The 27995-nt window shown below is 34.1% G+C and overlaps 1 protein-coding gene across 7 annotated transcripts; it reads left to right on the top strand.

Annotated features, from left to right (window-relative positions):
• The first annotated feature begins 358 nt into the window (after positions 1 to 358).
• On the top strand, positions 359 to 27897 carry LOC105331325 (cyclin-dependent kinase-like 5). Of its 7 annotated transcripts, XM_066074509.1 has the most exons (21): positions 359 to 669; positions 2500 to 2587; positions 3252 to 3286; positions 6058 to 6103; positions 13116 to 13252; positions 13459 to 13579; positions 15546 to 15605; positions 16060 to 16150; positions 16253 to 16442; positions 17300 to 17380; positions 17469 to 17638; positions 18717 to 19755; positions 20096 to 20224; positions 20308 to 20422; positions 21199 to 21246; positions 21785 to 21808; positions 22534 to 22690; positions 23597 to 23690; positions 24405 to 24449; positions 25598 to 25831; positions 25942 to 27897. In XM_066074509.1, exons 2-21 carry the CDS (start codon positions 2551 to 2553, stop codon positions 26209 to 26211), a joined length of 3123 nt encoding a protein of 1040 aa, XP_065930581.1. In that variant the 5' UTR covers positions 359 to 669; positions 2500 to 2550; the 3' UTR covers positions 26212 to 27897. The 7 variants fall into 7 exon arrangements, with proteins under 7 accessions (XP_065930581.1, XP_065930577.1, XP_065930580.1 ...); XM_066074505.1 differs by lacking the exons at positions 21199 to 21246; positions 21785 to 21808 and adding an exon at positions 20696 to 20851; XM_066074508.1 differs by lacking the exons at positions 21199 to 21246; positions 21785 to 21808 and adding an exon at positions 20696 to 20851 and having other exon boundaries at positions 24405 to 24440.
• Positions 27898 to 27995: the final 98 nt, after the last annotated feature.

Here is a 27995-nt window from a genome sequence, read left to right on the forward strand (position 1 = left end):
ATGCAGTTAGAACCATTTTAACAAGACCTTGGACTTTCAGTAGGGTATAGCCATCTATTCTTTGAGAGAGAGAGAGAGAGAGAGAGAGAGAGAGAGAGAGAGAGAGAGAGAGAGAGAGAGCATTTTATATGAAACTGCATGACAGACAGATTTACCGAGGAACCAAAAATTCCAAAAATGTACAATTCTTATCATTTACAATAAGTAAATAATATATTTGCTATTGTTTTCTAAATAGATCGGATAATTAGATTGAGGAAGGAAAAGATGTGAAAATTGTGTTTAAAAGCCGTCCTTCTAACGTTCTCTCGATATGCGTCATTTAGCCAAATCTTCTTTTGTAACGGTGCATCATGGGTATGTTGGCAAGGAAAATATTCATGGCGGACAGAGCGAACAAGGTATAAGGCGCAAAGCATGTCGTCCAATAACACGGAATAGTTATTGCATTGTTAAATAACCACATGTTTGTGACTGTGAATACAATTCCATTAATTTGAGATGTGAACATTTTGGATTTTCCTAGTTTTTTAGAATTTGGATTTTGTTTAAAAACAATTAATTTCTTTTGTATATTGTGTCAGTTGTTTACATGTTCGAACACTTGTTAAATTGACATGCCTCTCAATGGATTTAAATATGTTTAAAGTTAGAGCTCCAAATTAAGAGGTAAGTATTTTTCTCTCGTATTTTTATCAAGCTTTTAAGTATGAAATTACAAATATTTAGTCATGTTAACTTAAGCTGTTAAGGATTTTTTAAAATTTTAGATGGTGTATGAATTGGTAGTCCTACATTGGTGGGGTTTTATTTTGGTAAATTGAACTGTTGTAAAGGATGTAAAGGATGTAAATCATATCAAAATTATAAGAAATTGATCATTTAAAAGTTTTATGTTAAGTTATAACAAAACACTATCAAATTCAGATACATTCCTTAATTTTTTGTGTTGGAAAAAAAATATAGCCCCCCCCCCCCCCAGTTTTATTTTTTTCTGTGAATGTAAATAAGGATTAAAGTTTATTTGTAACATGAAAATGATCAAAGTGAAGACAGTTAAACCTGACATGGATCTACTCTAAGTTATAGTAGGTGTAATATATATTATATCTTTATTTTTCCTCGCTTAAGTTGTCAACAGTTTCATTCAAAATAATGTTAATGCTTAGAACAAATCGCTGAGAGGTGAGAGACAAACTAGTAAATTTATGGAAACTGTTCAAATCACAAAGACAGAGATACACTGAACGTTCCCTTATAATGACTTTTCAAACACAATATAAATTTGCGAGTCAATATCCAAGCAACTCTGTGGTGTGGGTGCAAAATAGCCATAACACTAGTCAATTATTAATTTCTAATCAATTTGCATGCTGGGCTCCTCACTTCTCTCACCTGATTTTAGTATTTATTATGCAAGTTACTGATGAGCCAGAAACACTAAACTTGAGCATAAATAATTTCAAACTTTTATTGTGGCAGTGAATTAAATTACATAAAATTTCTGCATGCATAATTAAAAAAAATTATTATATTACACACTTTATTTAAAAAACAAACAAGAAATGCAGTTTAACTATTCAATCTTCACCAAAAAAATACTGTACTATTAGATTACCGCTTGAATGTCACCTATTTTTTTTTTTTACTTCTGAGCTTTAAATCATTTTTGAGGATTTATTGATCCTGTAAGGATATAATGTAGAAGTTCAGAGTCGACCAGCACAAGCTTTAAATGAAATACAATAGGGTTTTACTTGTAAGGACATGTGTGCTTCATTTATGGCAATACTGCTGCTAGCATTATCCTATTTTCCACTTATCAATGGTATCTTCAAAGTCTTTGTGTGAGAAAAGTTTTATCAGTTTTCTGATAAGATTCAGGGTCTAAGCAATAATGTAGACATTCAGAAAGAGAAATGTGTAGTAATCCAGGACAGAGAATTTAACCAGTAAAAATAGCAATCAGTTTACATTTTAAACTTCTGTGTCAATCCACAAAATCTCGAGACAAAAGGGGATTAAAACACACTCTGGCATTGCTCAGAAAGCAATTCAGTTTACATTGTTGACAATTACCGCTACTATATTGGCATATGGTCATGTTCATTAAAACGAAATGCGCACAGATTAATTTACAAAAATTAACAAACATGATCAAGGTAAACAAAACCCAAAATAATTGTAGAACATATTCACAATTTACAAGTAGTCATTGTTTTAAACAGTGTCAAAACTAGATTTTGTTTATACTTATATACAGTGCAATACAACTCAGTAATTTTATTGGGTATGAACTATATTTCACAATAGCATGTGTACAAAGATAATGATTAAATATGATATCCCCCAAATGTTTTGTATCTCAATTTGATTATAGTGGATTTGAAGAATAGATAAAATAACAATTTTATGAAGAACTGCTTCAGGTACATTAAATCTGTTGATAGACTGTTACTGTATAGAGTATGTTGATTGAAAATGATTTTATTTTGACAGAATGGCCTTTTGACATGTGCTTCTGCTCAAGTCAAGACACTGTGATATGTGATGAACAAGTACGAAATACTGGGTGTTGTGGGAGAAGGTCAGTTTGATTGAAAGCCTCAATATTACCAAATTACAGATATAGTGAAGTTTTATGGGGTCCCTAAATTTTCTTGTTAAGTAATATGTTAATGGAACTCTGATATATATATAACAAGTTTACAGATTTTTTTTTTTATCATAGTTCAATGTAGTTAACATGTGTCCAAAAAATAAAAGCGAGATTTTATAAAATTTGTGAGATGGGCTTTTTGCGATTTTTTCGCAAATATTAATTCCTCGCGTTTAAAAAGGAATCAACAGTAACAAAATTTACTTCTCATATAAAACATTGTTTAAAAGTCAAAAAGTATTGCTAGCAATTTGATATGAAACAGTTGAATCATGAAATTTGAACTCACTTAAATAATGGAATCATCAGTTTAGTGAAATAAATTCAGTGGTCCACATGACTTCACTTTAAGTTTTACCTGTACTTGTACAATATATATCTATTAATATTGAAGATTGTCAATGAGTATAATTTTGAATTCTCAATGTATGATTCAGAGTGACAACAGAGATGTATAGTATAATGTTAATTACTCAGTACATAGTTGTTTTGAATATTTCCCTTTCATTTATAAACCATATTTACAGTCAATATTAGTTAGATAATTGTTTGATGTTGAACTCGTATTGATTTTAATCCTTACTTATTTTAGGGGCCTATGGGGTGGTGTTAAAATGCAGACACAAGGTATGTTATATAAGTAGTATTTACTATTCCTGGTCACTAATCGCAACATCTGGCAGCCCGGACAGGTGTGCTGGAACTTTGTGGTCCAGATAATTGTGCTACAGATGTGTGCATAGTTTGCCTCACAACAATAGACCCTTATAGTTACAACAGAATGGGTTATTGGAAAGATATATAGCAGAATATTTCTATCTTTATTACTTCATAAGCTGTAATTGGTGCGTTCTTAGACCATAAACTGACTTATATTTTACCTGCACAAAGAAAAGCAAGTGAAACCTGAAATACCTCACTGCATGAATGTTCAGCATAGAGTGCTACACTTGTTTGCTTTCTTGAAATTGAACATTACCGACAACCCTAACCAAACAGTCCCCTGATAGCGAGTAAATAAAGTAATTCACTTTGTCTATCAGGATAGGATATTCACAGTTCGAAGTAATGCCCACCACACGGTTGTCTAGCCCAGCAAAGATCCCCGCACATCAAGGGACGATCAAGTGTTGTATAATTTGATCAAGTGACGATAGATTACACTTCCGTTGATTTATTTAACCCATGTTACCCAATATAAATATTTGGTGTTGGAGGATCACCAACAGTATTATGTGTTACAGTAACATTCACTGGTCCGTAACAAAGTCCACTGAAAGTAACCGCTACAACAAGCTTAGGGTGGGTAGGGGCTAATTCCTTTAATTCAATACACACACCAAGATCAATGCAATATGTAACACATGGTTATATATATATATCAAACAATATGAGTGATAAACGTGTCAAAATTATCAATGAAAAATACTCCAAGATTTAACTTTATGAATTTTCTGTAAAATCAATGTTTAAATTAGATTATCTGGTTGAAAAAGTTAAGTTTCTAGATTGTAATATTTATTGATATTTGATATAGGGTTAATCTAATGAGTAAACAGTCTTGAGTGAATGAGAATCTTACAGTGGTCATCTTACTGACATACCGACACTGATAATCTGGGGTGTGCAGTCTTTTTGACATATATACATTTTACAAATGGTTCTGTCACTAGGCAAATGTTACCCTAATAAGTGAATATTAAAACCAATGATATTTACTCAAATAATAATGGAAAAAAGAAGGTAAATATTGTAATTGATTTTCTCTACCTGTGTGACACCAAATGGGCAGGAAAGAAAATTAAAAGTTGCACTAAAGGCAAAGCCAAGTTTTACGTAAATGATATTTACTCACACAAATTAGCTGTTGAGTGATTTAATTGAAAAAGAAACCCCCTAGCAAGATTTTGCCTGCTGAAGCCTCCCTCTTTAGAATGTTACCATTATTATCATTGGCTTGAGTTATACTGCAATAACGCTACACAGAAACATTTTTACTTTAAATCCCCGTGGCCATTATTGGTTGTTTTATAAGTTTCTGGGCTCTAAATGCTATTGGTATCTTTTGGATACATGATTGAAATCGATTACATCCATAGAGTTGGTGATACCCTTTTATTTGCGTCTTGAACTGTAATCCCCCTCGAGAGATTAGGCTACCCTCTAGGCATGCGGACACCACAAATTCCGAGGATGATAACATTTGTTTGCAGAACTCTTATAAACGAAGACCCAGGACGGCTTTGTATTTTCATAGTTGTATAAATTCACACTGATTAGATTCAAATTTTATCTGTGGCAGTTGAATGTTTTTTTTGATGTTGATAAATGTTCACCATTTAAAATTCCAATGTATGCACTTTAAGTACTTAGAGCCATGTATATATGCATAACATTATAGGGTTAAAAAAAACAACCAGCATTTCATCTGTTAAAATATTTGTCTGTTGTGCAAACCAAATGTATGAAAAATCATATTGCATGCATATACATGTATATAAGTATAGAAAAATCATTACGTGATACACAGAGTTTGTATGAACGACCAGAGTAGCTGTGTATTATTCCGCTCACTTCCTTCACAGAATGACTGTTATTGTAACGTTATGTACCCTGGCAAGAAGAGAGAACACGGCCAGTGAATTATACTGAATTCTTACCCCTTGTTGAGCTTTAATCGTTCTGATTAAACAGAGCAGGTGAACAGTGAGGCAATTGAGAGAAACCTTTTACTTGTGTCAACAAGTTGCTTAACCGTTTGTAACCGACCACAGAATTCAAAGTTAGCCCAGGGTGGATACAGTTAAGGTTACTATATTGCATGAGGCAGGTTTTGAGTCAAAATTACAGCACTTCTTAGTGTTTGCCTTCATATTTAAAAAACAAATATACAATAAACATGTATGCATAAAGCTTTTATTTTTGGGGGCCAAAAAAAAAAATTGATAAAAGTCAAACTTTGGATAACATTTTGCCCTGAAACTGAAAAAAAATCATTTTCTATTCTACACAAACTAATTCTCTTTTGTGGAGATAGTTCATTAAGGTTCAAAGGTTTGAGCCTATGGTAATAAAATAGCTGAACGTCTATGATTAATTATAGAATATTACAGCTTGATCTGTGCATTATCACTCTGTTTTTTTTATTTTATTATAAATAATTCTTATATCAGTTTTATACTTTCAAAACCTTGAAAAATGAATTTTCACTGTAGACAAGAATTTGTTTTATGTGTGTTCACTTTAATTGTGTTTTACTGTACAGAGCCCTTGTATAGACACCCTAACCTCGCTATCATCCATCATTGGCCTTGTTCATTTCATACATTATTTCCCAACAATCTCAAAAATATCTGTGTTAGATCTATTCTGTATATTTCTGTTTTGGTCATTTTTAGGAGTCTGGGGATATGGTAGCTGTGAAGAAGTTCAAAGATAGTGAAGGTAGGTTTTATACAACTTAGTCACTGTAAGCAATTACGTGCACCAACTCTTTTTGCCTGAACTACATAAAAAACACACTTAAGTGTAGGGTTTATCAAATAGTGCCAATCTTATATCTGTGAATAAACTCTCAATTTATTTTAGTTACAACAGTGTAAGTGAGACTTTCCCATTAAATTTTCCACCTGACTGGCACCACCCTATAGAAGTTTGGGGTCCTGTCCGCTTTTTTTTTTTCAGTCTAAAGCTCTGTTGCAATGAAGTCCTCCTAAATTTTGTGCGCCTAAATACTTGCTTTTATTACACAGAATAAAAATAAGGATATATCATTAAATGGAACAAGGCCTGACTATTTGCATACAGACCTGTCACTGCAAGGCAACAATACGATACTGTCTGTGTAAATGTGATACACCTAATGGCTGTTTTTACAGTGTTTTCCATTCAGTTTACTCCATTTACTATTCACAACTATTTTCACCTTAGGCTACATCAATTCATAAAAAAAAGATTGGTTGTTAGTGTTTTGGAAAAACAGTATTGGTTTTAAGCCTGCTTTTGCATATTTCTCATTGATTTCTAGTATTGTGCTATAAGAGACATTGAAAATACAATAGATTTGAAAAGAGAGTTTAAATCAATATTTTGATAAGAACATGGAAAAGATCAGATGTAAACTTTGGTGTTGAATTGTAACTAGAGAGAAGACATAGAAATACCATCAAAGCAACAAATGAAAATGTTATATGCAAATGTAATATGACCATTGATTCGCGTATTTCCAAGTGCAGCTGCTGAAATCTATCAGGCATAAAGAATTTTGGGAAATATTTTAATATTTAAATACAGTTATATACAGGTATATTTTTTTTTTACCGTTAACGTACTTTATAAGTTGGAAAGATGAAGTAAGTTTTAATTCATCTCATGAGTACAAATGTTACGTATTTAAATCACCTTGAGGTGACTCCCACAGAAGTTATAATCTATTGTTTTGAAATTAAATAGCGAGTCTATTGAACAAAGAGTCTGTAGAACTAAAGTGTAGGAGTAATGAACACTAGTGCTGGTCTATGGGCACCAGTGTTTCAGTGCTCCTTGGTGACCATACAGATTCTGTACTAAAGCAGTGAATAATTGATCAGGGTGAGAGGGTTCCACATATCCCCGCTCAGAGCGCATATCAATTTATCAGAGGATGACTGTGCACATTGAGTTATATAGATACACATGTTTATACATATACATAGTTACTACATGTATATGTCTTCATAAGAATTGACTGATTGGTATTTTTCTTAAAAGGATCGAAATTAAGTGTGTGCTGGATGGTCAGGCCATCACACTGTATTCATTTTTTTTTATAAGAAAAACCCTGTTAAAATATATAGCAAAATATTGAAATTTAAAGGCTACAATATATGGATTTGTCTTTATTAAATGATTAACGTAGTTTAACATAGTTTTACTGTATTTAAGTAAATAGTTGTAGACACAATCCTACCAGCCTCTACATTTATTATGATTAGACACTGGTATTATTACAAGAGAAGTGCTCAGAAAATTGATTTGAATTTCGAGTATCAGCTGCAAACCACAAGATGACCCTTTGCCTGGTTTTATGTATATTTTCTGCCAAAAGAATTACCCGGTAAATGTAAACTGTTGGTTTTAAATGGGTTGGAATTTCATTCAAAATCTTAAAGTTACTTTTTTGTTTGATTAGGTCTTATCACATGTAAGTGTTGAATGCTAAATGTCAAATTGGAGGGGTCTAAGCCTTGATTTCTGGGCTTTTTTAATTGACAGTTGATGTTAGATTTAATTACAGTAGGATGTATTATGCTTTGTTTATCATGCAAAGGCAGTAGCTACTAACTAAGTCAGAATAATTGCTAAAACATATCCGACCTCCTCTGACTGCAGTATTTGGTATATTGAAACTGGTGGTCCACATCCATGTTGGCATACTCTACAAAAAACCAATATCAATGAAACCGTCCAAACCCCAAAATCCTGCTTTATTAAATTCTCGTCCAGTGAATTAGTCTTATCACCAAGAACAGACTGAATATTTGAAACCCTATTCATTTGGAATCAATAGCAGAGAGATTGAAGACTCGTATTAACTTTACTGAAGTCTGACTAGGTAAACGACGAACCTTGATTTTGCTCCATGTCTGAGGCTGTGTTTTGCCAAAGTAGAGTAAAGGATTTGAAAGCCCTGTTGAATTAAACTGTGTATTTTAAATCTTTTAAGATCTGGTGAAAATAGTGTTTGTATATTGATTTGGTCCCTGGCAGTGATTTATCATTCAGAGAATTGAAATTTTATATTGTAAGTGGTCTTAGATTTCTTACTGTTGTCATGCGTGTTAAATTTCTAGAACAAACATGATAGCTCTATATTAGTATGGTATGTGATAAATAGAACTTGTTGTTGATGTAGTCTGAGTGGACCTGCTCATGGCATTGGGACATATTTTCTAACGCTGGCCGTGTTTGATAGTTTTAATAGTGATATAAGTTTGACCAGTACAACAGTTATACATTGTTTCTCAGTGTAATGGTCACTTGTTTATTAACATGTATTTACATCCACTGCATGAGTATTTAATTGTATGAAAGATTGAAAAAATCTTTGCTTTTTTCTTTAAAGCAATAAACAATGTTTTTCAGTCAAAATGGCATTTTGAACTGCATGCAGTTGCTCTTCTGGCATAAAAATAAAATATTGCTCATATATATTAGCTTTATTTGGAATGCCAGATGGAATAAGTAATACACATTGCCCTATATTTTAATTAAAATGTTAAAATATGGTTTATCAAATCAGCATTTTGCAGAAATTGGTAAAATAAGACCAAAGGGATTACTTTGGAATCTGAAAGAAAATATGGGCCAATGGTCATGGATAATGTCCATATGTATTTTAGGGTTTATTCAATGGGATATATGTTTATAGTGGATTTGCTTCTGTGTACATACTATTGAAACAAATAAAACTCTGTTTCGATACTTTGTAGAGGATGTTAATACATGGGTAAGGGGTTACACCCACAGAATCCTCAGTGATTGGGAAGCAACCCCTGCTCCCTCATACCCCCCCCCCCCCCCCCCATATGTTGATCCACATGAGTATCCTCCAACTCCTGTATCTACCAGCAAACAAACTATACATGCTCCTAATACACTGATCTCTAACTCCCATGATATTCAGTATTGGTTGAAATGCGCATGAATTTCCATGAACTACTTTGCTGCACGATAAAGAAACGGGGATTGAATATATAATGCTTGTTGCAAAATTCAAGGCAGCAACTGTTGAACTTTTTAACTTCTACTAGACAGACTTATTTTTTATTTATAGCCGCTTACAAAATTTGGTCGCTCTCTAATGCTTTGCCGACATTAAAAGCATGAGAGAGAGAGAGAGAGAGAGAGAGAGAGAGAGAGAGAGAGAGAGAGAGAGAGAGAGAGAGAGATTTTTTCAGTCTTTACTACACAATATGCATAAAGACACACCAAAAGAGCCCGGCTTTCAGTACTTCAGTACTTTGATTCAACAAGTTAACATGAATTTGAATTAGCATGTTTCTAAATGCATGTGCCTATTTTTATGCATATATAAATAGCAATTAGTGGTGTACTTGATTAAAAGGAAGCAGTTTTCTGCCAAAAAATGCTAAAAAAGAATACACAGCCAAATGTACTAGTACAATAACAGTATTCACCAGAGCCCTTTTCATCTGATTGGAGCTATGTGTAATGTACAATAAAACACGGTTATAACGAAGTGCCAGGGATGTGTGATTTTGCTTCGTTATATTCGAAATTTCGTTATATTCGTCAAGTTTACAACGTATTATATAGTCACGGGGAATGAAAATCACTTTGCTGTAAGCGTCGATTCATTATAAGCGTGTTCGCTATAACCTTGTTTTACTGTATCTGGTACACAAGTACATTGTGCGACAGTTCTAGATACACACAACAAGCTTCTTAATTATCTGATTCTTTGAAAACATATTTTACAGTCAACATGAAAGAGCCAATGGGGTTACACTGGTAATGTATAGAGGTAACAGGGTTACACTTACATTTAAATAACTTGATGCTGGTATTTTGGAGAGGTGTTTTAGAGTAATTACGGTATTATTATTTAACAAAGGTTGAATTGACCAGTTATAAAAAGCAGGGATTGAGATTAAATCATGGTTTGGTCTTTAAATTTAAAACCTGGGGTATATAGTTTTTAGGGTTGAAGTGGATTCTTGAATTTCTGTAAGATTAAAATATATCAAATAGACTTTCTAGACAAGGGAGAGGGTGCTGTGATCTTTCAAGCATTCTGCTTGTCGCCATGCAAATCAAAACACGGAGAAGTTGATTGAAAGAATTAAAGGACCTTTTAATGGATTTGAATTGTTTCTTAGCATGTCCATAATATCCACTTTGATTTGAATAGAATGATTATTGAGCCTTCATCAATAGTTGGTGAAAATTGAATGGAGAAAACTATGGTAGTTAATTGATTTGTTGGTAGGAAATCCAGATTAATTTTTAGTTTGCCTCCTAAACACACAGACTCATTGATTGTCACCAAAATTGAAGGAAAAAAAACCCCACCAATGCAACCCATTATAGAAGAAAAAATCTCGTAAAATATCTTCTTTTTGATTTTAATGATACTGGTGGGTTTTTTTAATCTCTCAAAGATCATCACTGGGGTATGTTATGTTATTAATTTAATGATTATGAGATTTGGGAAAGACAGTGGATAGAGATCAAAGATTAAACTAGCATTCATTAGGAGACTTTGACATTGTTAGGAACAAAGTGTCTCATATGCACGTCTTGTTTTCCCAAGTTAAAACACTTTAATTACAAACGTACTGAATACAGAGTTATTTTCACCTCGTGTTATTTTCGCCCTTCTACACTTGCAAACGGTTTTGACCTGTCTTAAATTCACCCAGACTCGCATGTGTACTAAAGAAATAGCTTGGAAATTGGAATTCGCCCAGTCTTAAATTCCTCCGCTGACAATGAGGGAGAAGGAAGCTAAAATAAAACGGGGGCGAATATTTTCCTGTATACAGTATATATGGTGCAGAAAGTCAATCACCCATTTCATTGTAAATACATGTATATATAAAAATTGAAACATCTATTTAACTCCTAGATAGGAATAATCTGTTAATGATAAGAATACTGAAGTATGTTTAGTTACAGTGTAAGTTCTGATTTGTATTGTCCGCAGACATTGCTATTGCTTCCCAGTATGTTCCAATTCCCTTTGATGGTGCTCCAGGAATTCTCCCGGATTAATTCCTTGCATGATCCGTACAATTATTTTGGTCGGATCTTGGTTTCCAATGAGTGTTGATTCCTTGGTATCCATAGAATCTTAGACAGAACAGCACTGAATCATCATTAAATGCTTTTCTCAAGCAGATTAATGCATGTTCACTGCACAGTTTGACAGAGTCTCAACCAAACACAGAAATAAAGTCTGAATATTTTATTCATCCCAAAAGTCTAGACACCTGCTATGTATATGGTTACTATGAGTGATTAAATATTGAATTATCACAAACATGGGTTTTTTTTATCATATGAATAACAATTTAGTGATCCCCTGGAAGGAAATAAGATGCACAGTTGATAGACACATGTACTGCAGTTTTGCACTGTTATAATGTAATAGAATATGAATACAAAATTACTTTTTACATTTATTTAGTCCATTTTTACTATACCTCTAATACTAAACCCAAGGCCAGGCACTCTTGGGTGATTGGTTATAATTTTACTGAATATGATATATTCTTTCACTTCTAGTAATTACTTAGATTCAGATATATACTATCTATCTATAAGTTTTGAGCAATTATACGTAATGTTCACAAATATGAAATTGGTACCATTAGTGTCGAATTCAGAAGCTATCTTTGATTGGGTCAAGGTCACATGAAAGTCAAGATCATGGCAAGATATGCCTATGAAATTGTATATATAAGTTTACTAAAATCTTTTCTGATAATAATTTCAAAACAAGTAGATTTTGTATAAAAACCAATTGTGTATCAATTCAATGAATGTTTGGGTTGCGTGGCCCCTCCTGTTGTGTTGGCAGAATGTGATATCACATTGCAAGTCTTTGTTACACAAGTACAAGTAATTTCACATTATGTTGTTTTTATGATCTACAAGTCGTGGAATAATGCCAAACAGTTTTAATTCTTTCTTGTTCCATATTGGATTCATATAAAAGTCACTGCCATTGTATCAAGAGCCCGATGTAATGAGTTGCTCTCTCTCTCTGGTAAGGCCCTGCTTGCATTGTCTGATGTTACAGCTGAATGAGTTCTGTTGTTTCCTGCATCAATAAATCATAACCACGACCAGATTAATAGCCCAGTGTGTGGATCATTATCTCAATCTCAGATTGATCACTTCTTGTCGCTTCTCAAAAATTCAAATTGGTTTTATCAATGTTCATCTGTAGAGCATGTTTCCTTTGATGGTCATGTCTTCATTTTGTGTTATAATGATGTTTGAATTTGTGGATTATTTTGTCTGCTTTAGTAGGATGGGATGGAATATTCTCATCAGAGAAATCATATGCAAGTTAAAATACAAGAAGCTCACCTAGCTTAATTATAACTGTAGAAAAAATATTGTAATATATTAACCAAGCAATGTTTTTGGTATACATGTATTAGGATAAAACTTTCTCAAATGAAATTTAAATTTTTAATATAAAATTAATGCACACCATTTTGGCAATCTTTAACAGAAATCCCTTCTAGCAGAATATATTTCCCAGATTTATCTCCCTTGTCATAGTGACAAAGTACCTGAATATCAGAAAGTACACATCATCAGGAACCAGTGATTTGTGTAATACTTACCAAAAATGACCATTAGTTCATGTATAGAGTACCAAACAAATATCTTATCTCCTTTATTTTTCTTCGTAAAATCTATAAATTTCTGCTTATTGCAGAAAATGATGATGTCAAAAGGACAACGCTTCGGGAACTCAAGATGCTGCGGACCCTTAAGCAGGAAAACATTGTGGAACTACGAGAGGCATTCCGGCGGAAGGGGAAGCTGTATTTAGTGTTTGAATATGTAGAGAGGGTGAGCATTTTCTGACATTTCATAGAAACAGAGAACATTACCAAAATATGTTCAAAGTTGGTGTTTGAGAGGAGATAAATAATACTTCTACAAAATAACTACATGATAATTGAAATCATTTTTAAAAAAATTCAGAAATGAAAAAGAGAAAAAGATGTAAATCATCAGAATAGTTAACAGTTTATAATTTTCTAATTTGATTGTAGAACATGCTGGAATTGTTGGAGGAGATGCCTAATGGAGTTCCCACAGAAAAAGTCAAGAGTTATACCTACCAACTGTGTAAAGCAATACAATGGTGCCATTGTCAGGACATCATACATAGGGGTAAGGAGAGAGAGAGAGAAAGAGAGACAGACAGACAGAGAGACGGACGGATGGACAGACAAAAGAAAAAAAGAAAAAAAGAAATGAGAGAAAGAGAGAGAGATGAAATTGATCACATAAATTGGGAAAGAGTTCAATTTTTTAAAAATAAATTACCAGAAGTCCTTTGCATTAAAATACATATACATACCCTCTTAGTTTGTTTTGGTAGCAGCTATCAAGCTATTGTCTTTTAAAGGGTTTGCTAAGTGTTTGCAAATAGAGTTTTATATATATCTACTTCTGCTTGTCCTTGATTGAATTGCAGTGTTTGTTTAACGGTATTTCTGAAAGAGGAAGAACAACGTGCATTTAATGAATACTAATGGATTCCATGAAAATAAGTCTACACAGAATCTCAGTATTTAGAAGATTTAAAGAGCATTAGATGATATTAATGGCTATATGTTGGTATATTATGCACAACATATCTATTTGCTTAGTTTATCAATAAATAATAGCTTTTAATATCATCGTAAATTAAGATAAAGTGCAAGTCATTATTTTGCAATTTAGATGTAAAACTTTTGCATTAGAAGTCAGTGAAACTGAAAAAAAAGATTGGGCACGACTTTACACTACAGTGAATTTTGATGCATTGCATACTTCCATTTTTTTTCTGCTCATAGAAGTTGATCTTTTAGTTCAATGAATTAAAAAAACATGATGATGTTTCATTGATAACACACCCTTAATCCCATTTCAAAAATTGCTAGTTGCTGTATTTGCTTATGACTGGAAATGATTGCCCAATAAATATTTGCCTTTCTCATAAATCGTTTTTTTAACTTGGTATCTTAACATACTGATGATGTTAATTTGTGGTCACGTCAGTGCATAAATTGAATTTGTAAAACCTCAGCTATCAACCCAACACAGCTAAGATGAAGCATTAATCGAGTTCAAAGGTATGTTTTGTGCACTTGAAAGTTTCAATACGCAGATTATTTACTTTGTAAAATGAGCGTTTATTTTTTTACTTTATCACCAGAAACATGGTTCTTTATCTGATTTAATTTCCTGTTCAGTATCGATATGACAAATGCTCTAATGCCTTCATTTCCTGTTGGAAGTTATTGACAGTATTGGTGTATTGGGAAGCATTGAATATCACTGGGAGGGGGTGCATAGATACAATGGCAACAAAACAGATGATATGGCGTCTACAGTCAAATAGGGAGCAACTGCCTGCATTAAACTACTTAATTACCCATTCATTAAAGCCCCCTTGGTTAGATTTTTAAGCTTTATACACCCAGCACAAAAGCAGAAAATAGTCTTGCATTTGAGAAAACTTGGTTCGAATTTTTGATTTTGTATTCCATTGGAGGCATAAAGGTAAAAACTGAAGCATGCTGTTATCCGGCAAAAAATTAATTATTCATGGCACCAAAGAAAGTGTGGCTTGTTTGGAGCTGGCCGTGGTACAGCCCAGAATTCAGTGGGGGACTCGCCTTTGATGGCTTATTGATCAGAGAGAGGTTCACTCACAGTGATAAGAAGAGACACGGAATGCCATCCAAAGATTTAAAAATCTTTTTTGTGGCAGTCTGCATATCTAATAAGAGACACATTTATTTACGATCTTGTGGTAATTGAACTTATGATGTAGTCCGTAATACCAAGACTTTATTCAGATGTCTTGGGAGACATTCATGGCAATAAAATACATGTATCAAGTTAATTTGGAATGTCAAGTTATGGAATTTTGTTTCATGTAACTGTTTACAAGTGATTTCACTATAAAAACATGGTACATTAATACTGACGGATTTAATTACTTTGCTATATATATTTACTTTCATTAAATTGATTTTCCCTCAATTATTTATTAGTTTTAAATTCTATCTCATATAAACTTCTGGGCAGTTCAGTGAACTGAAAAGTGTCGGCTTCATTTTAATCATGTCATACTTTACCCCCACAGATATAAAGCCAGAAAATTTACTCATCAGCAAAAATGATACTCTGAAGTTGTGTGACTTTGGTAAGCGTTGTCTACAATTCTCAATCACATACCAGATTAAATATTCCTCTAGTTAAACTTAATATTATATATGCTTTTATGAAAATCATCAGTAACACCTGTTGTAAAAAAAAATTCCTCAATATTTATTCATTATGAAATACATGTAATATGAACCATGCAATTTTATAGTTCATTCTTAATTTAAAGTAAAATTGTTCAAGTTATGTTCAGAACTATAGGAGAACTTTTCCATTCTTTAAATTTAAAACCTCTTCTGCTATAAGTCACCATGTTCAGTCACAATGTTTGACTGTATCAAAAGAAACTTTGTTTTGTTTTCATGTATAAAATTTATTAGGGGGGGGGGGGGTAGAAAAGTGTGTTGTACTGAACATGGTAGAATTTCTTCTCTAGAATTCTTCATCATTTGTCTGTAATAACTGCTGTATAACCTCCTTGTTTAATCTTACAGGATTTGCGCGCAGTATCCATGGTGGACTAGTGGGTGTGTACACAGACTACGTGGCCACCAGATGGTACCGGTCACCGGAACTGTTGCTGGGGTAAGGCTGGGCCACAGAATGGATGGTCTGATTCTGATTAATTAATCTGTAGGTGTGTCTCTCCGCCTGTCTGGTGTACTGACTTAACCATGTCTTCTCCAGGTCTGCCTACGGTAAGGCGGTGGACATCTGGTCCATTGGGTGCATTCTGGGAGAGCTGAGTGATGGACAGCCCCTGTTCCCCGGGGAGAGTGAGATCGACCAGCTGTACGTCATACAGAAGGTGATGGGGCCTCTCCCCTCCGACCAGATGAAGATGTTCTATGCAAATCCCAGGTTCTCAGGGCTAAAGGTATGAACAAGAATTTATTTTAAAAGATATTACATTTAACTGATATGTTAAAATCACTGCAAGTACCCCGGTTATTTTTGCTATATAATAATAAATAAATACATCTACATACACTAGAATAGCTTTTCTTTCTGCAACTTATACTGTACATGAAAGGCTGTTGATTGTTGTAAATACAGTGTATTGTACTTTTTGTAAATATGATTAAAAACCTAATTAAACTTTGAAAACTTTAAATAACTGTGGTCATGCAATACACTATGCGGCTTGGTGTGCATAAAACTCAGTTAATATATGTATGTAGAGAACATAGGCATGTTTAAATAGCATATTGTGCATTTGTAGCATGTTGTACTTACATTACATTAACTTGTTGTACATACAATTCAGTATAGTGTTGATCATACAAATACTGTTGTTTGTTGTACACACATCATTAAGATTGAGAAAGCATCGGTGCTTGTGAATTGCAGCTAGATCCAATAGAAAGAACCAAAAAGGAAGATGATGTACAAATAAGAATGTTACAATTCATTGTTCTGTTTTATTGCATACCATTTACATTTATCACATTTCAATTTTTTAATTTGATTGTTTTTATTATATTAATTAGATTAGTTGTGTTTTGTTTGGAGATCTATACATGATAATAAATGTCTTTCTTGCAAAATGAAATAAACTGTAAAATTGATCAATTTTTAACTGTTGATAGATCTCAAAATATAACAAAGAATAGAAATTATAATCATTAGCTTAATTTCAATGGAGTTTTAATATCATTCAACAGTAGCACCATTATACATTGAAATATATGAGAAAACAATATGAATGTATTGTAATTTTTTATATTTTTTCAGTTTCCTTCAGTAGTAAGGCCTCAGACATTGCCAAAGCGTTACCATGGAATTCTAAGTGGTGTGTTAATCGACTTCATGGATGTAAGTACTATGCTGTACACATCGGATCAGCTTAAAAGTTTCTGTTACAGTTAAAATGTTAATGATATTTTTTGCTTTGTTCAATCAGAAAACCTTGAAACTTGATCCAAATCAGCGATTTCTGATTGAGGATTGCTTGGAACATGAAGCGTTCCGGACAGAGCATCTGCTGAATCGGAACCAGATCCAGTTACGTAGAATCAACACTCAAAGTGCTAGCAAGAAACGCAAAAACAACTACACAGAACAAGTTCAGAGGTGAGGCTTGTAACCATGGTGATACCACATAACATACACGTTGTTTTTAATATTGAAGTGACATACCTGACATTGACCCATAAGCTGTTCAAAGTGTCACATCAGTTAGAGTAATATATGGGGATTTGATTTAACATTTTTGAATGAGACAGAATTTGTTTACATATCTTGCTCTTTTGGGGTCATAAATGGATTTGAAAGTGTATACAGTCATATTTTACTCAAAAACTGTCATGGTGAGTTATTCAAGGTCAAGGTTGGAGAGGTCAGGTTTACAAATTTTGTAAAGGTCAAGGTTATAAAAATGACATGTACATGTATTTTCAGAGTCCAACTCTTCCTGAAGGAGGAGTTTAATTTATTGAAACTAAAGTTGTCAGTAGCTCAAGGCATGATTCATTACTATGGTGACAAATGCCTTTTTAGTTCGTTGATTAATAAGAGTTGAATGGACTAGGTGTTATCGCTGCATTTTATTCCATGGCTAGGTGTGAAATACTGCTGTGTGTACAATGGATTAGACATAAATGCTGAATTATGTTCCTTGAACCAGAAAATGATCTGCTCTTTGTTCCTAATCCTGTGTAGGGTATATGATCTATAATCTGTAAACCTTTAATTGACATTAATGGTCAATCAGTATAGGAAATGCTGTATTGACTTTCTTCAATCTTAGTGCAACGTTTAAATCCCACGTTTTATGGGTGGAGATTGTTTTAAAAAGTTGAGTCCTTACTCCTTAGCGAGTACCAAACAAACCCAAACATAACAGTGGGACATGCAGGAACACGGAAGGCCGATTTAGGTTGGATGGAGCGGTGTAATACTTTCACTATGAGTCCATTTAAAGAACAGCTCTTTAACATTCCAAAAATAATCACACATACCACAAACCATTCTTAGATATATGAAGCCCTTCTGTGGTTTTTAACTTTTGAATTAAAGAATTCAATTTAAAATGATTACAGTGTATCTTATTAATACCCATCATGATAGTGATGCAGTAATGCATATCAGAATAAAGTCACCACCATGCAGTGATATCTAAAAGAATAAATTTTCCTGTCCTTTATTTTAGTGAGAATCTCAAGAATCTACAGAACAATCGGCCAGACTCGGGTGAGTCTAATGAGGCACCTCGGGCTGTTGTGATAGTGGAGAGACAGGAGGAGAAAATGGACACAGATGATGATATTTACAACTCCCCGGCCCGCAGTAAATACTTAAAACAAGCTAAAAATGTGTCAAAAAGTAACGCCGAAAAACAGAACAATCAGACTGACCTCAAAGTTCAAAAAGACAACCAAAAGACTGAAAAGCATGTAAGTACAATCATTGAAGCTTCTGCCCCAAAGTCTGCCTCTCAAAAAGTGGGCGGGGTTAAGTCTTCACAAGGTAATAAATCGGGGAAAGTCTCAACTCAATCAAGTAGTGCTGCAGATACTCAGAAAAACAGTCAAGTCGAGAAACCAGAAAAAGGAGGAGTTAGTTCAAGTGTGTCCAAACTGCCTATTAGTGGCAGAGTGAGTGCAAAAGAAAGGGAGAGAACTGTGCTCACCGCTGATTTAAAGCTTAATCTTTCAAATGGCAATGTGTCTAGTGACAAAGTGACTTCCTCCGACCCCCCTCAGTACAGGACTAAAACTCCCAAAGCCGAGAAGGTCACCACCATAGACAATAAAACCCTGAAGGTCAGTAGTGACCCCAAACATGGGGGCGTGTTCTCTGATCACTTTGGACTGGACAGTAGTTTCGATAACTCCTCATTTAGTGGAATGTCTACTGAAGATTCCAGTGCAACTTCAGGAACATACATGTCAACGACAACCGACTCAAGTGGGATGTCTTACGACCCGCTGGAACTAGCGATAACACACAGCGAGTCAAAGTATCTGAAAAACAAAGACAGTGTTAAAGTGGTGCCTCCTGCTGACCTTAAGATTGGCAGAATCCCTGACCCTGATTCTCCCAGGGCGACCCCCAGGGACCCTAAATCTAGTCTCTTCTTAAATACCAACAGATCCAGCACTTATACAGTCAATTTACAGGCTCCCAACACTGACAACTCAGAGGTGGCAACTAGGGACACAGCCAGTCCACAGCATGAGCGCAGGAAGGTGAGATTTATTGGTTCAGTGAGGTCCTTATTATAAATATTTAGGATCTATAATGATCTCTGATGGAATATGATCATATAAATTGAGTTGTAAGTGTTTATCCCCTAGTTTTTGCAAGGGGATAAAAAATACACAGTGAGTTGGTTAAAAATCATATTCTAATCTCATGTATCCCCAACTGCATATATATTAGATGCAAAAGGTTCTAGCATCAATACAAAATGAAAGCATAATATGTATTTATGACATCATCGCTGTGTAATATCAATAATTTATGATGATTATGATACCAATTAGAATTAGAAAGACACCAATTTTAAAAGTTTTTTATCATTTGCAGTTTTTGGACAAAGCTATGCAAGAAGAACTGCACAGGATCAAATCAAGTACGATGAGGAAAAAAAGCACAGATAAAACTCATCCGGGCTCCTTCATCCAAACAATCACTGATCGTCTCTCTGATGCAAAGGTAAAATGAAGCCCAACCCTGAAAAATTAGACCACAAACCTTTATATGGAGCGAGCATTCTCATTATTTTCTTTCAATTTCAGTTGCAGAATGCTGAAACTTCATCCCCATCTTACAATACGAACAAGTACAGGGAGAGCAGCTTTATAAACTATGGAGGGAAACAGACCGTCAAACGCAACCGCCGCGAAAATTACGGTAGGTGTTAAAGATGCCATCCCTGTATGATGGCTCACACATACATTGAGATACATATATCTACAATATTACACTGTATAAAATAAACATCCCTGATGTGCCTGTATACAACTAACTGCTTTGTGGTAGTGTAGGTGTGTAACTAACACTAAGTTTCTACTTGTATATCGGTGATTACTGGTATTCAGTGTGGTTGTGTTTATTACACCTGTAATTGTATAAAGACATGGTGATTCCTGTAGAATAATATCGTTATTTACTTCTTTGGTACAGACCGAAGGGCTCACCCCTTCATAATGTTGAGGGAAAGATCTACTGCAATAGATAGTAATAATGATAGTTCTTCTCGGGGGCATGCTGTCACAATGACAGATCATAGAGCAACCACCAACGACAATCTAGATAACAAGCTGTTGCTACAGCGAGCAGGTCTGAGACAAGGTTTTCTATTGGCTGAGGGGTGGAGGGCTCACATCTAGAGTGCAGTGATCATACATGGCTTGATTTTGTATATATCAGTTTGAAATTTTTCATTGCAGCACAATTTTTATATCCCATTATTCCTAACTCATGAATTGTGATAACTTTATTTCAGTATTTTATTTTCATTAGAATGGATTTCAATGCACTTCATTTTCGATCATGTTACACTTTGACTTAACATTGTATTTATACATGACAAAAAGTTTTTATTTTGTGTATCCAAGAAAACCCAAAGGTTTATAAAGAAATGTTGTTTTAACATTGAATGAATTGAGCTTGTCTGTGTTTGACAGATGGGAGTTTATCCATGAGAGAAAGTAGCACCTATAGCCCCACACCAGGTATTGGTTGCCAAGGAAACATGCACTCTCAACTTCTGTCATTGGGTCAGCTTCTCTTTCTTTAACCTTGACCCTGTAACAGAAAAACAACCTTGAACCTGCTGTGTTTTAAACTCAGAAACTGCACTAGATTTTGACGTTTTTCACTTTTTAGCAGATTTTGATTTATTTTATGAGAGTTGTTACTCTTGGAACTTCTATAGACAACTGCTTTTCTTTCAAGCTTAGATGAATATAATCAGATTAAGTAAAAGAAGATTTAGATTTATTCATTTTAAAAGATCACTCGGTAAGGTGAATCAAGAGTAACTAAGCATTTAATGCATGCATATGAAATGCCGACTTGAGCTTTGATAAGATATTAATGAGAGAGAAATGTAAGCTTTTGATTGTGGACCCATTTTCTGTCTTTTTCCGCCTTGCCTGATCTTGGCTCCTTAAGAACCCTTGTCTGTAATGTGCTTCATGTTGCCTTCTGTGTATTTGTGTTATTGTGACCTAGTTCAGGGGAGAGAACTGTAATCAGATTCCATTGCAGGAACTGTGACCCTCAGTGTCGTCGGTAACTATGGCTACCTTTATCCGGATATTTGCTTATTTGCCTTGTAGATTTATTTAGAAGAACATTTTGCTGAACACACTAAATTTTGCCTTAATGGTTTATTGTTATACATGATTGTACAAGTCAATTTTGAAAGAAAATAATACTGTTTAAAATTTATTTTAGACAATAACTTCTTTAGTAGAAAATGTAATTAATTTCATGTTTGTTTGCAGTATAATACAGTATTACAAATGAATAATATAATCATAGATTTAAAAATTAAAATTTAAAGATTAAAAAGCTGACTATAAGCTTTGTTGACTTTCTAGAAGAGATAGAATTTGTACATGTATTACCATCAGTGGTAATACTCTAATATCACGCCCAGAAGATTGTTTATTTCTCCAGCAATATGTTATTAATGTAGATTTACTTCTTGCTCAAAGTGCACAATTTTGTTTTAGGATTGTATCACCATTTTTTCTTTAAACTGAATGATCTACTGTATTTATTCATAATCAGGTTTTAATGGCATCAGCTTATAATTCTTACGCAGTCACTCATTTCAATGAAAATAATTTGTTTATCTGTACATATATTTCCCTATTTTATAAAACCTTGATTATTAGATAGAAAAGATTTTCTCTAGTTCCCTAAAATATTTTTTGTTGCAGTATAAGTATATGTTGATGGCTTTCCATGAATAGCTCCCATCAATAATATTCTTGTCTTTCTTATTTTAGACTTGTCTTTCCACCGTGAACAGAGTAACCTTAATATGGGTGGACCTCCGGTACAGGTGCGCTCACACAGTAAATACATGGCCCTGAACTCGGACCAGTCAGCCCTGGGGTATCAGCACCAGAGGATGTTCCCCGCACAGCACGAAAATACCACATGGTAAGGTTCCTCATTCGGTAGAACTTGTATTGTAGGAACAAAAAAATACCACATGGTAAGGTTCCTGATACAGTAGAACTTGTATTGTAGGAACACAAAAATACCACATGGTAAGGTTCCTCATACAGTAGAACTTGTATTGTATGAACACAAAAATACCACATGGTAAGATTCCTCATACAGTAGAACTTGTATAGTGTGAATACATTTATAGTGAAATTACTGGTATAGGGAATTATTTAGGGAATCAGGAATCATTCTTTGAGTATTATAAAGTGATAATTTCGGTTGGGTGTGGTCAAATTCAATAAAGCCTGAATGGCTTTATGATAGATTTGATCACGCTCTGACCGAAATCATCACCTCATAATATTCAAAGAATGATTCCTTTTTACTTATATATATTATTTCCAATTTATACACTTTAAAACAACGTTATTTTAAAACCATTATTTTTTATGTAGCACATGCTACATGTATATATTACTACGCGGTGCAGCCAATACCTTTTTTCGGTTATGCTATAAAACACGCCCATTTTGTGTCACTCATGTTTTATGAAGTCATTGGGTTCAAAATTGATTCATAATGTTATCACAGACAAAGACAGATGAAAATGTAAATATATGCCATTAGTTATATGTTTCAAGGGTAACATGTTTAACTATTCTTTAGAAAGATTTTATAGTTATGACTTACTCTGATATAAAGAATTTACAAATAAAGAAGAAATTTGATTTTGTATCTCTCACAGATTAATCAAATTTCATATATATTTTTTTATCAGTCATTGGGAATATTGAAGAAGTCTTATTTTTTCTTTGTTTTATCATGGTTATTAGACAACTATTTTAATAAAATTTAGTTTGATGATCATTTAATTGGCTATATGACTGACTTACTCAGGAGACAAGCTGAGTCCACGAATCCTGACTGGGGAGCTACAAACAATACTCTACAGCAACTGGCCAGGAAGAAGAAGAAAAAGAAATTCCTACAGGTATATCCACTTTTAATTATGGTCTGTCTTTTCCTACAGGTAAATCCACCTTTGTTTATGGTCTGTCTATTCCTACAGGTAAATCCACCTTTGTTTATGGTCTGTGTATTCCTACAGGTATATCCACCTTTGTTTATGGTCTGTCTATTCCTACAGGTAAATCCACCTTTGTTTATGGTCTGTCTATTCCTACAGGTAAATCCACCTTTGTTTATGGTCTGTGTATTCCTACAGGTAAATCCACCTTTGTTTATGGTCTGTGTATTCCTACAGGTAAATCCACCTTTGTTTATGGTCTGTGTATTCCTACAGGTAAATCCACCTTTGTTTATGGTCTGTGTATTCCTACAGGTAAATCCACCTTTGTTTATGGTCTGTGTATTCCTACAGGTAAATCCACCTTTATTTATGGTCTGTGTATTCCTACAGGTAAATCCACCTTTATTTATGGTCTGTGTATTCCTACAGGTAAATCCACCTTTATTTATGGTCTGTCTATTCCTGGAGAAGACAGGAGTAGGAGCATTGCATTTATCTAGTCCAACCTAAAAGCACACCATTGACCTTTAACAGATAAACTGATCCCCTGTCACAGAAGTCTTGCATTCCATCTCTATTTTCCCACCTTACATATCCCTGGTAAATCAATGTTGTAGATATAAAATATGACTAATAAAAGCATGGAGGAACTGATAATGAAATTGCTTGTTTCAGGTGCTTGCTAATAGTATCCCAATTCGAACGGTTCAGGTATACAGGGTAAAGACAACTATTGTAGATACTCGTAAGCTCAGTCTGTCTCAGTCAGGCTAATCAAGCAATGACACTGTTGTAGATACTTTAAGTTGTCTCAGGCTAATCAAGATGATCTATAACAACTGTTGTAGGTACTCTAAGCTATCTCAGGCTAATCAAGATGATCTATAACAACTGTTGTAGGTACTCTAGCTGTCTCAGGCTAATCAAGATGATCTATAACAACTGTTGTAGGTACTCTAGCTGTCTCAGGCTAATCAAGATGATCTATAACAACTGTTGTAGGTACTCTAAGCTGTCTCAGGCTTATCAAAATGATCGATTAGTGCAAATCTTACTGAATGTCTGACTCATTAATCTATATACTTCAGCTGAAACCATGTGATGCTAGTTTTAGAAATTCACTCTTAAGTACAAGTAGTCTAGATAGTCTGAAATAGCACACAGAAATAGGGAGTACAGACACGAGTTCAACAGAGCTAGCGCTCGCCAAAATTCCCTATACCCGCAACACGAATTTTGGCAAGCGATTGCAAGCGCTCGCTCTAATGAACTCCCCTCAGGTCTTACTGCATGATAAGATTTATAAGACCAGCAGCCATATTGAAGATGCGGTGTACTTTTTACCATAAAAATAACTATTCCTTTCTTTGTAGAATAAGTGGAGTAGTCTAGTTGTTAAATAATCAGATGAACATGCTGTAGTAAACTTAATTTGTCTCCCTGCTTCTGCTCTATACATTATGAATAATATCCGTAATCTTTCATCAGCCTTTGATCAAGGTTCCTTTCAAGATCAAAAGTCACACTTTGACTTTACTCATCACAGTGTCAACAATAAATAAACAAGATTTTTGTTGAGCCCATCCTTAAAAAAATGTTAGAGGTTTCTAGACCCAAGAGGGAGGGAGGGAGGGGATTTTTTTTTATCTTCAAAACTTGAAGTACAACTAATGAAATAAGGTAAAAAAAAAAAAATTCCATATAAATTTTTTTTAATCTTTTGCTAATAAAATTTTATCAGTGGGGGTTATTCAATGTGGCGGTAGGCAATTCCAAAACATATAATTCTCTCTTGGCATGATAATTTTTAATTCAGGTTAAATTGAAAGACTAAATACCTTTGTGAATGATAGTTTGATTTGTTGCAGATCCTGGCCAATGAAAATACTGGAAGGATGACCCCAACAAGCAGACTTCACATGACACCTTCACGCGCTAGTCGAATGGATTACGATATGGAGGATGAAAATGATGGACAAATCTCAGCCCGAGAACCGTTGCAGAATTCCGTACAAGACTTCAAAGATGTATACGACAACAAACACAGATATGACAAAAGTCAAATCAATGTCCAGAAGAGAACAAAGACTCCAAGTGATAAGGTATTAAAAAAACCCACTGCTATTTCAAGTATCAAGGATTAAATAGTTTTTTGTCTTAGATAACACTATGGATTAGAACCCTGTTTCATTCTGGGGGTTTCTTTTTTCAGGGAACACGTTTACAACCTCTTCAGAAACCTCACTACCTTGGTTCACAGCAGGGCATGGATTCCATGTGGCCGTACCACAACAAGTCAGAGACCGACACTCGCCTCAGTGCGGTCGACCTACGCTCCGGATGGCTCTCCAGACCGGGATCTGTCTTGGCGGAGGATCATCCGGATTTCTTCTCCCACACTCCACGTGAACCAGGTGACCTTAAGTCCGTCAAAAGTGGCAAGTCACGGCTTCCTGGGGACTATCGATTAAATCGCGACTGACATTAATTGTAGAGCTGTGAGAGAGACTGACGTGAAATTTGTCCTTGTTATTAGGACAGACTGTGATTGTTTTATTTACTCCGAGAGCAAAAGTCCATTGAATGGGTGAAAGACCTTTTTTATCACTCTTGTTCCTTTTTTTATGCCAAATTTCCTGTTTAATATTTTTGTGAGTGTGTAACAGCAGGCTGGCATTTTGTTCAGTCTTTTCCTGTATAGCTTAATTATCAAAGACACCTATGAATTATAACTTGTTTCTTTTTATTTATCCCATCTAATACCCATCATATCATTTTATTACATGCATTGAAGCTTTCTTTTTATTGTTTACAAAAATCAAAGCATTATTTATTATTCAGGAATAAGTCTATTTACATTTTTTATTCTTCAATTTCCTGTGATAGAACCTTATCATAATAATCTAATCATCTTGGATAGTTTTGTGTAACATTTCTTGATGTTCTGCTCTTGGTGGTTAACACCCCATAGTTTGTTTGTTCCTAAAGAACATATCCACAATACAAAAAATCTTATTAGCATTGCCAAATACATATCTTTTTTATACAATATGATGCTAAACATAATTTTTGTATCTATGATTATTTAATACCGTCCAAGAATCCTTACTTGAAAAAGTTATATGCATGGGATTGAAATATATGTTACTATAAAACTAATTCAGTTATATTTCCTGTTCACACAACCTTAGAAAACAGTTTTTCTATTCAATTCGTTTGATATTTAAGTTTTCCAAACACTTAAGTTTGGTTGCAAATTTGATTTGTTTATTCCATCCATTACAAAATTTGTTCATTATATTTTTCTGTTGTTGACCTGACCGTTTCTTTATTCCGTCCCTTACAAAATTTGTTACTTATATTTTTGTGTTGTTGACCTGACGGTTTCCTCCAAGTTCTGCTGACTTTTACTGCTGTATCAATGTTGGCCTGACAGCTGTGTACATGCGTATTTATAACTTAGATGTGTATCCTTTTTATTGCTCAGCCCAGACTGACTTTAGATGTGAGTTTTTGTAACTTTGAGTCTAGCAAGCTCAAATATATGAACCTATCCTTTTATGATGGCTTATCCTGTGATGTCCATTAATTCAACACTTCAGCCATCCTATCTGTGTACACCGAGGCCGTTCTGTGTTGCCCCACCCCCCCCCAAAACACTCTGGCCGTTAACTGCAGCATTTGGTCCTAACATATAACATACTCAGCCTTGCTCCAGTATTACCCCACCCCCCACTCTTTTCACTACCTCATTTCTAAGTTTGATAGTGCCTCATTTATTTAAATCAATTTTTTTTCGCCTTTATAAATCTTAGAAAAATTAATGCCACGATAGTTTTTGTATAAATCTTCAAGAAATGAAATAATTTTTCCACAATGGCAAATTCTGGGTTTTTTGTCAATTTAAAAAAAAAACCATTATTAATAACCAATTTTTCTTAATAGAAATGCATGTGAATTGTTCCTCCTATACTAATATCTACATATAGATGTTTATATCTGTATGGATATTTATGCATATTACATTTTTGTGTTCTTCACTGCCTCAAAGCAAAGTGTTGTCATTATATCAATTATATTGTGCAAAATATCACAATTTTGTCATCTAGCAAATGTGCCATTGTTTAAATAAGAAACGACTCGAAAATAAAGTTTATTGTATATTGTTTTATTTTTGTTGAAATTTATTTTACCTCCATAATGTGAATGGAGAACCAAGGAGGACCACATTTGTTTGTTAGCTACACGTTGACACCAATATGCAAG

This window comes from Magallana gigas, chromosome 2 (genome assembly GCF_963853765.1).
Source record: "Magallana gigas chromosome 2, xbMagGiga1.1, whole genome shotgun sequence".
Classification (NCBI taxonomy): domain Eukaryota; kingdom Metazoa; phylum Mollusca; class Bivalvia; order Ostreida; family Ostreidae; genus Magallana; species Magallana gigas.

Bases quoted from the DNA above. Each gene is read 5' to 3' on its own strand.
- LOC105331325 (XM_066074505.1), top strand. From the start codon at position 2,551: ATGAACAAGTACGAAATACTGGGTGTTGTGGGAGAAG. The intron at 15,606-16,059 runs GTAAGCGTTGTC...TTAATCTTACAG, and splicing joins TCTGAAGTTGTGTGACTTTG to GATTTGCGCGCAGTATCCAT. The intron at 20,852-22,533 runs GTCTGAGACAAG...TTCTTATTTTAG, and splicing joins GCTGTTGCTACAGCGAGCAG to ACTTGTCTTTCCACCGTGAA.